Genomic DNA, 10,027 nt, shown 5'->3' with positions numbered 1-10,027 from the left:
TCACTGGGCTAGTTTTCCTTGATGTAGCCCATGGGCTTATATCATATTGCTTATCCAACTAGGGTTGTAGCTTAGCTTGTAATAATAATAATAATAATAATAATAATAATAATAATAATAATAATAATAATAATAACGCCTACCTGGAAGAACGCAAGGCAATGTTTATGTGCTTTCAGGAAAGATTGTCTTTAATCCAACCCCGCATATTAAGATGACCCTCGGTGATTTTTGTTTCCAGAAGACCCTCTCAACCCTACACGAAGTCCTCTTATCTCGTGTGGACCATAGAGCTTCCGGTAAACTACGGTGTGAGATTTTATCCGAGACGTTTGAGCAGGACACGATGGAAGCCAATATGACGGTCATAGGTGAGTAGTGATTTAATGATGACTGTTATATAGGTGATTGGTGATTTACTATGGACAGTTATATAGGTTATTGGTGGTATATTGAGAACAGTTATGTAAGTAATTGGTGGTTTATTGAGGACTGTTATAGTTGATGGGGATTTATTGATGACAGTTACAGTGATAGGAGATTTATTGAGGCCAGTTACATGTGGTGTGTGATTTATTAATGACAGTTATAGGTGCTTGGTGTTTTATTTATGATAGTTATGGAATACTGGTGATTGATGACAATTACAGCTGATATATTGATGACAGTTATAGGTGAATGAGATGTATTAATGACAGTGACAGTTGATTTATTGATGATAGTTACAGGTGATTTATTGATGACAGCTACAGGGGATTTATTGATAACAGTAATAGGTGAATGGGATTTATTGATGACAGTTGGAGGTGATTAATTGATGAAAGTTACAGGTGATTTATTGATGACAGTAATAGATCAATGGGATTTATTGATTACAGTTGCAGGTGATTTATTGATGACAGTTACAGGAGATTTATTGATGACTAATATGTAAATGGGATTTATTCATGACAGTTGCAGGTGATTTATTGATGGCAGTTACAAGGGATTTAGTGATGACAGTAATAGGTGAATGGGATTTATTGATGACAGTTGCAGGTGATTAATTGATGACAGTTAAAGGGGATTTAGTGGTGACAGTAATAGGTAAATGGGATTTATTGATGACAGTTGCAGGTGATTTATTGATGACAGTTATAGGTGAATGGGGTTTATTGATGACAGTTACAGGTGATTTATTGATGACAGTTATAGGTGAATAGGATTTATTGATGACAGTTACAGGTAATTTATTAATGACAGTTATAGGTGAATGGGATTTATTGATGACTGTTACAGGCGATTTATTGATGAAAATTATAGGTGAATAGGATTTATTGATGACAGTTACAGGTAATTTATTAATGACAGTTATAGGTGAATGGGATTTATTGATGACTGTTACAGGTGATTTATTGATGAAAATTATAGGTGAATAGGATTTATTGATGACAGTTACAGGTGATTTATTGATGACAGTTATAGGTGAATGAGGTATATTGATAACAATTACAGGTGATTTATTGATGACAGTTACAGGGGATTTATTGATGACAGTTATAGGTGAATGGGGTTTATTGATGACAGTTACAGGTGATTTAATGATGACAGTTATAGGTGAATGGGGTCTATTCATGACAGTTACAGGTGATTTATTGATGACAGTTATAGGTGAATGGGATTTATTGATGACAGTTATAGGTGAATGGGATTTATTGATGACAGTTATAGGTGAATGGGATTTATTGATGACAGTTACAGGTGATTTATTGATGAAAGTTATAGGTGAATGAGGTATATTGATAACAATTACAGGTGATTTATTGATGACAGTTACAGGGGATTTATTGATAACAGTTACAGGTGATTTATTGATGACAGTTACAGGTGATTTATTGATAACAGTTATAGGTGAATGGGGTATATTGATAACAGTTGCAGGTGATTTATTGATGACAGTTATAGGTGAGTATGGTATATTGATAACAGTTACAGGGGATTTATTGAGGACAGTTATAGGCGAACCGCCATTTTTTGTTTTTATTTTCATAGGTTGGTAGTAGCAATTTTTATGACAGTTTATAGAGTAGAGACTTGAAATCAACATTTACAGATGAGAGAAGCGATTTCCTTATGACTATCATTTATAAATTCATTTAAAATTATTCGTAAATTTATTATATTCATATTTTTTTCTTTTCTTTTAACAGACGTTCCAGACAGAGGACCGACAATTCAGGGTCGCCGAGGTCACTACGAAGTGGGTGACCTCCTCCTCTTGAACTGCTCTTGTCCCCCATCGTACCCTCCCGCAACGCTGACCTGGAACATAAATGGTCAACAGGTCAGTTTGGGTCAGGTCATAGTGTTATTATTATTCATATTATTATTATTATCATTATTATTATTATTATTTTTGTTTTTATTATTATTATTGTTGTTAGTATTATTATCATCATCATTATTATTATTATTATTATTATTATTATAATTTTTGTTTTCATTATTATTATTGTTGTTAGTATTATTATTATTATTATTATTATTATTATTATGGATTTTCGTGATTCGTTAAGTTTCCTTTTCAACCTACAGATAAATTAACGTACAAAACAACTTGCCACAATCACTATATACTACGTTCAGATTAAACATGAACATTATATCAAGTTATTAAACAAAATCCGAACAGCAACTTTGATGAATAATTGATAAATACACATAAAACGGAAAATCATATTCTGAGAAATATTGAATAGTCAAATGAGAACCTGAATTGCTATCAAAAGCCCTTAAAAACTATGTAATTCCAATCTACCTTTGTACTTAAGTGAGGGAAAATGTTTTAATAACTTACCCGGTATGTAATCCTACAAATGTAATCCTTACCGAAAGGATTTGAGATAGACGCGACAGGACATATTTTTCCACTTCCCCTCGTCTCTAATTCTCTTTAGCGATGATCAAGAATATTCCTTACTAAAACCTCAAATACGTTTCCTCGTCTCTCATTCTCTTTGGAGACGATCAAGAATATGCCACTCAGCCAAGCTATCAAATACGTTTTCTCATCCGCTAATGGCATGCATATTAAAAAATGTACTTTGTGGTGGTATTATTTTTGAAAGTATACTGTCTGTTCTTTGAGAGAGAGAGAGAGAGAGAGAGAGAGAGAGAGAGAGAGAGAGAGAGAGAGAGAGAGAGAGAGAGAAAGAGAGAGAGAGAGATCTGGTTTAGTGGATATCAAAGTGAATAATGAAATAAGTGGTTGTTTTATAAAATGAGAGAAAGCGTTTATTAAAAAAACTAAGTTTTATATTCTCAAACTGACTAATGCCAGTTGCATTTTACATCTCTTAAAATGATAATGGTATGTTTATTGGACTGAAGCTAATGAACTACTATGTAAAAATTATTTGTTGGTACACGAACACAAATTATCGTATTTTAATGACTATAAGTTCAGTGAAGCAGAAATCAAACGTCTATGTAAAGGACTCAGGTTTTTATAGTCAAGAAAAAATACAAATTATTTTAAAACTCTTTGACATTTTGAAATAAAAACACTGTTAAAAATCTATTAATTTTAACCAGAAAATATCCGTAAAAAATGTAGTTCTCAGCCGTATTTCAGTAAAATATAGGCGTCCGTATTTTTACCCTACTTTGTTATTATCTTTTACGGGTTGGTAACCGTAATATTACTCCTTTACGTCAATTTATCCGTTTTTAACACGGTAAATGCCTGGCAACATTTATTTCAGGATTTTTACCGCTTTTTACGGCAAATTTTTCACATATTTTCGAATTTTCGGGTTTTCATGATATGGTATTTCATGTGCCCGGTGTTTCTGTGGCCAAGTGTTTTCAAGGTCCAGTGTTTCTGTGGCCAAGTGTTTTCAAGGTCCAGTGTTTCTGTGGCCAAGTGTTTTCAAGGTCCAGTGTTTCTGTGGCCAAGTGTTTTCAAGGTCCAGTGTTTCTGTGGCCAAGTGTTTTCAAGGTCCAGTGTTTCTGTGCCCAAGTGTTTTCAAGGTCCAGTGTTTCTGTGGCCAAGTGTTTTCAAGGTCCAGTGTTTCTGTGCCCAAGTGTTTTCAAGGTCCAGTGTTTCTGTGCCCAAGTGTTTTCAAGGTCCAGTGTTTCTGTGCCCAAGTGTTTTCAAGGTCCAGTGTTTCCAAAGTCCGTTATTTTGAAAAACATTAATTTTAATCACTCGACTTTTAACCAATCTTTGCTTTCCATTGACCTAAGTAAGTGGTCCCTTATATACTCAAGGAGATATGGTTATTTGCACAAATATATTTATGGAGAAATTTGGTTTGATGTAATGTATCCTCCTAATGCTCTTTCGTAACATGATTTCCATCTTTCTGATTGTTTACGCAATGAGAGGGAGCCTTCCATATTATCTGTGACGGCCGAGAGAAGGTTGTGAACTCAAAGGCAGTATGAGAGAAACTGAGTTAATTTATTATAGAACACTCTCCTTTTTACAAAAGCCCAAGGCAACAGGAATTTTCATGTTCACAAGACAGACAATGTTACAGAGGCGATACGCAGACATGTTTATTCTGGTTCTTTTTAGTGCGAGGCAAGAGCGAAGATACAAGCATAATATATACAAAATGAATTATGTACGATCGTGTGACACACGGTTGGTACATATCCAAGAATATTGAACATCGATCTTTTTACTATGAGTGGGCTGTACACCATCACCTCTGCTTTAGTTGTGTGTAATAGGCCTACCTGATTTTCCATCTAAGTTTTACTGTCCTAAATTCTACCTTTGCTGACGTGATCCGTATCAAGTCATAATGTACTTTATTATTTCTTCAGCTATGGTAAGCAGCTCTTCTAGGAGAAGGACACTCCAAAATCAAACCATTGTTTTCTAGTCTTGGGTAGTGCCATAGCCTCTGTACCATGGTCTTCCACTGTTTTGGGTTAGAGATCTCTTGCTTGAGGGTACACTCGGGCACAATATTCTATCTTGTTTCTTTTCCTCTTGATATTTTGAAGTTTTTATCTTCTTGTTATTTTCAAGTTTTAATAGTTTATATATGAAAGAATTATTTTGTTACTATTGCTCTTAAACTTCTCTTATAGTTTTTCCTTATTTCCTTTCCTCGCTGGGCTATTTTTCCTGTTGGGCTCTTCGGCTTGTAGCGTCCTGCTTTTCTAACTAGGGTTTTAGCTTAGCAAGTAATAATAATAATAATAATAATAATAATAATAATAATAATAATAACAACAGAATATGTATCTGTCAAACTGATATGGCGTCAAATACCATTGAGAGCTGTGTTTGTATAAAGTCGTGTTCTCTCTCTCTCTCTCTCTCTCTCTCTCTCTCTCTCTCTCTCTCTCTCTCTCTCTCTCTCTCTCTCTCTCTCTCTCTCTTCAAATTCATCTTAAGTTGATCAGTACAGAAAAGGGAAAGGAAGAGTTCAATAGAAAATATAAAATCAAAGAAATAGAAACGAAAAAAAGGATAAAACTCTCGTGGAAATAATGACAACATTGCACTCATTAATTGCGATGTTCTTTAAATTTTAATAAGAATATATATAACATATACATCTATTAATATATACTGTATATAGACCCTTCTGAGTTGGGATTTTAACGTGGTGAAAGGGTTTGCGTATCACCATGGTAGGCAAAGCTATACTAGTCAGTGTCACCCATACTAGGTTGGTTTGCTGTGAGCGATCATACGAAAATCTACCTCATCACCAATCCGCACTGGCCAGCGTGGTGATGAAAACTGGCCAAACCCCATTCATAAATTTACATATCTGAGGGCTTTGTCCTGCATTGGACTAGAAATGGCTGCATTTGTTGTTGTTGTTGTTGTGTATATATATATATATATATATATATATATATATATATATATATATATATATATATATATATATACTGTATATATATAATATATATATATATATATATATATATGTATTATATATATATATATATATATATATATATATATATATATATATATATATATATATATATATATATGTATATATATATATATATTGTTTGATTAACCATATTATAATGAATGCCCTTTCTCTCTCTCTCTCTCTCTCTCTCTCTCTCTCTCTCTCTCTCTCTCTCTCTCGTTAATCATTGACTCGTATTTCCAGGCATCTAGAGAGACTGTCATAATCTACCCAGGCGACACAGATACAGTCGGCCGCGAATCCTCGTGGTCCGGCCTCCAAATGTGGCTGACGACGCAACACTTCAAACACGGAGGAGGACTCCTTCTGCGTTGCACGGCCTCCATCCTGCACTTCTACAGGATGTCGACCGAAGTCCTCATCGCTAGTCCTAGATATATAGAGAGTTCTCCGAGAGAGGGGGCTTCCACGGGAGGTCAGTGTTGTTTAGATGCAGTCAAATTTCGTTGGTATTTTGTGGAATATTTATCATAGCGATTATCAACTTTAATAAAAGTAACAGAAACTCTTATTCATTTTAATAAAAGTAACATAAACTTTTATTCGCTTTAATAAAAGTAACAGACACTCTTATTCACTTTAATAAAAGTAACATGAACTCTTATCCAATTTAGTAAAGGTAACACCAACTCTTATTCACTTTAATAAAAGTAACAGAAACTCGTATTCACTTCAATAAAAATAATATCATCTGTTGTTCACTTTAACAAAAGTAACATCATCTGTTATTCATTTTAATAAAAGTAACATCAACTCTTATCCACTTCAATAAAAGTAACATCAACTCATACACTTCAATGAAAGTAAGCAGCTCTTCTAGGAGAAGGACACTCCAAAATCAAATCATTGTTCTCTAGTCTTGGATAGTGACATAGCCTCTATACCATGGCCTTCCACTGTCTTGTGGTAAAGTTCTCTTGTTTGAAGGTACACTCGGGCATTATATTATCTCTTATTTTTCTTCCTCTTGTTTTATTTTAATTTTGTATAATTTATATATGAAAAACCTATTTAAATGTTGTTACTGTTCTTGGAATATTTTATTTTGATCGTTTATTACTTCTCTTGTAGTGTATTTATTTCCATATTTCTTTTCCTCACTGAGCTATTTTATCCCGGTTGAAGCCTTTGAGCATATAGCATCTGGCTTTTCCAGCTAGGGTTGTAGCGTAGCTAATAATAATAATAATAATAATAATAATAATAACACCGGCTCTTACTTTGCAGGGAGCAGCATTCAATCAGTGGAGACCATTGTCTTAGGAGTGATGATATTATTAAGCATCGTAGGTACATGAGAATGAAGGTGGATACGTATCCCATACCTGTCAGCAATTGGAGTGCCACATCTTAATGTGTTTTGTAAAGTTTTAAGAAATCTTTGAATGTGTTTATAACCTAAAGTGATGTTCAGAATATACTTTTTATGAGTGATTTGATAAAGGGGTTTTTAATGTTATGAGATTCGGGGGTATGTACACAACAAAATGTAAGGTCAACTTGGATTATGTCCCCACAAGGTTATTATGAAAATTTATGGGGAAAAAGAGAAAATTCGACTATTCTAAAACTTATAATGAAAATAATGAAAATAGTACTTACATCTTAAGGGGCATTTCAGTCATCTACAAATCTTGAAAAGTTGGATGAAGTTAAGAAAGAAAATATATTTGAGTTTCTATTTCGGTTTTACTACTATCAAAGCAGAATACTTTTGGACATTCTATACTTTACCCTAAGTAATAAGAAAATTTTAATTTTGCTTAGAGGCTATATAATGAAATTGAAATTTTAAAAACTAAATCGATTCGTTCATTTTGTCAAGAGAAAATATATATTATACGTGATTAATTTACTGTATAGAATACAATAGTTTTAAAAAACAGAACAACTTAATATTTGGAGTAGATGTAATGATACTGCATTGTCTTTTGTATTGATATGTAATAAAATGCAATATAGAATTGTATGTATTATACTGTTAAGTAAATTTGTACACCATGTTACTTTCAGTACCCCTTTATTAGTATATATTCCCTATAATGTTTGGTGTAATTAGCCTAACATGTTATTTTTATACGGTGAAGCCTTATTGACTTTGGCTAGTGGTAAGTGAAGTAGATTTAATTTACGGTCTTCCCCTTTCTTGGGTTAGAGTTCTCTTACTTGAGGGTACACTATACTTTTGGTATTCACTTGACTGAGTGTTTAAAAGGCATTAATAGAAACAAGAGCCTCAATGATATATGGACGGGAGAAGACATTGTTCAGTGGCTACTTTCCTCTTGGTAAGAGTAGAAGAGACTCTAGATATGGTAAGAAGTTCTTGGAGAAGCACACTCCAAAATCAATCCAGTCTTCCACTGGCTTGGATTAGAGTTATCTTGCTTGAGGGTACACGAGCTAACTGTTCTATCTTATTTCTCTTCCTCTGTTTTTCTTTTTTCTTTTTAAGTTTTCATTGTTTTTACGAGAAAGATCTATTTCAATTATGTTACTGTTCTTTAGATGTTTTATTATAAATTGTTCATTATTTCTCTTGTAGTTTATTTATTTCCTTGTTTCCTTTCGTCACTAGACTATTTTTCCCTGTTGGAAGCCTTGGGCTTATAGCATCCTTTTTTTTTGCAACTATGGTTGTAGCTTAGGTAATAACAATAATAATGACAAATATAATTAAGTTCATTAGTAGCTTAAATGGCAAAACTTTATGGTATATTTACAAGGCTTTGCTCTTGAACAGCAGAAACAATGGTAGGTTATGGATGAAATTCTACGAAACATCAGTCAAAACTTATGATTTATTGTGAGATGAGGAAGATGGCGGAGAAAGTGATATCCAACGGCAGGAAAATGAACCCAGATCTATTTGAGATTAAGTGTCTGAGGAGTGTGGCTGGGGTAGGCCTATCTCGATTAGATGGGGTCGTTCCTTTCATTATGGGAAAAATTTATTGTAGCCTATGCCTTTGAGCGCCTAGATGGGGTCATTCCTTTCATTATAGGAAAAACGTATTGTAGCCTATGCCTTTGAGCGCCTAGATGGGGTCGTTCCTTTCATTATGGGAAAAACGTATTGTAGCCTATGCCTTTGAGCGCCTACATTTCTCCTTATTTCATTCTTCCCCGTGTTTCTACAATGGTCAAGATGGCGGGGTTTACAACAATTCCATATATTTGAATTCTTAATTTCAATGCCGTATCCCCGTCCAAAGCCACTTCTTTATTCATTATTTCATACCTCATGTATTCGAAAATTTCTTTACTTTTTTAATGCCCAAGTTACTTCAAGATAATTTACTTCTTTACTTTAAGGATTGTTTTCGTGGTCCTATCAACAGGGGGACTCTATATAGTACAAGACCTACAACATCTGGTGGCCTGTTGATAACGTCCTTCCCTGGTGATCGCCAGACTAGGGTTCGAGTCCCGCTCAAACTCGTTAGTTCCTTAATGGCTGCAACCTCGCCATCCTTGTGATCGTAGGAGCGGGGTTTGTGGGAGCCTATAGGTCTACCTGCTGAGTCATCAGCAGCCATTGCCTGGCACAACTTGGTCCTAGCTTGGGTGGAGATGGGCTTGGGCGCAGATCTCTAGGGCATTGTCCTACTTGATATGGTAATGTCGCCGTTTCTTGCTTCTGAGAGAGAGAGAGAGAGAGAGAGAGAGAGAGAGAGAGAGAGAGAGAGAGAGAGAGAGAGAGAGAGAGAGAGAGAGAAACGGGGGGTGGGTTAAGTAAATAGGAAAAAAATCTGATCTAGGCCTACTCAAGCAAAATGTGGATACTGTATTAAAGTATTAGGTGAAACCTGGCATTTCTTTAAGTAAACTTTGTGGTTTTAGTTCAGATTTAGCAAGCTTCCACAAAATATGTAAAATCTCTTTATAGAATAGATATAAGCTGGCTGGAGTATGCATTTAAAATGAGAGGCTATAAAGTAGACTATTTGCATTTAATGTCTATAAAATCAAGAAATTTATAGATGGGTAATAACTTGAAATATCAAATATATAAAAACAATTAAAAAAAAAAACTCGTGATTAAGCCAACCCTCTAAAAATGTAACGTAATT

The 10,027-nt window shown here is 34.2% G+C and overlaps 1 protein-coding gene across 1 annotated transcript; it reads left to right on the top strand.

Annotated features, from left to right (window-relative positions):
- The first annotated feature begins 247 nt into the window (after positions 1-247).
- On the top strand, positions 248-7,490 carry LOC137617054 (uncharacterized). Its single transcript, XM_068346902.1, has 4 exons — positions 248-371; positions 2,190-2,323; positions 6,138-6,369; positions 7,182-7,490. The coding sequence occupies exons 1-4, from the start codon at positions 347-349 to the stop codon at positions 7,250-7,252; spliced, it is 462 nt and encodes a 153-aa protein (XP_068203003.1). The 5' UTR covers positions 248-346; the 3' UTR covers positions 7,253-7,490.
- The last annotated feature ends 2,537 nt before the right edge of the window (positions 7,491-10,027 follow it).

The sequence above is a fragment of the Palaemon carinicauda genome, chromosome 23, assembly GCF_036898095.1.
Source record: "Palaemon carinicauda isolate YSFRI2023 chromosome 23, ASM3689809v2, whole genome shotgun sequence".
Lineage (NCBI taxonomy): Eukaryota > Metazoa > Arthropoda > Malacostraca > Decapoda > Palaemonidae > Palaemon > Palaemon carinicauda.
Note: the sequence above shows the minus strand (reverse complement) of the source record. Positions and strands in the feature narration are given on the sequence as shown.

Coding starts and splice junctions, on each gene's coding strand:
- LOC137617054 (XM_068346902.1), top strand. CDS start 347: ATGGAAGCCAATATGACGGTCATAG. Junction 2,324..6,137: donor GGAACATAAATGGTCAACAG/GTCAGTTTGGGT, acceptor TCGTATTTCCAG/GCATCTAGAGAGACTGTCAT. Junction 6,370..7,181: donor AGAGGGGGCTTCCACGGGAG/GTCAGTGTTGTT, acceptor CTTACTTTGCAG/GGAGCAGCATTCAATCAGTG.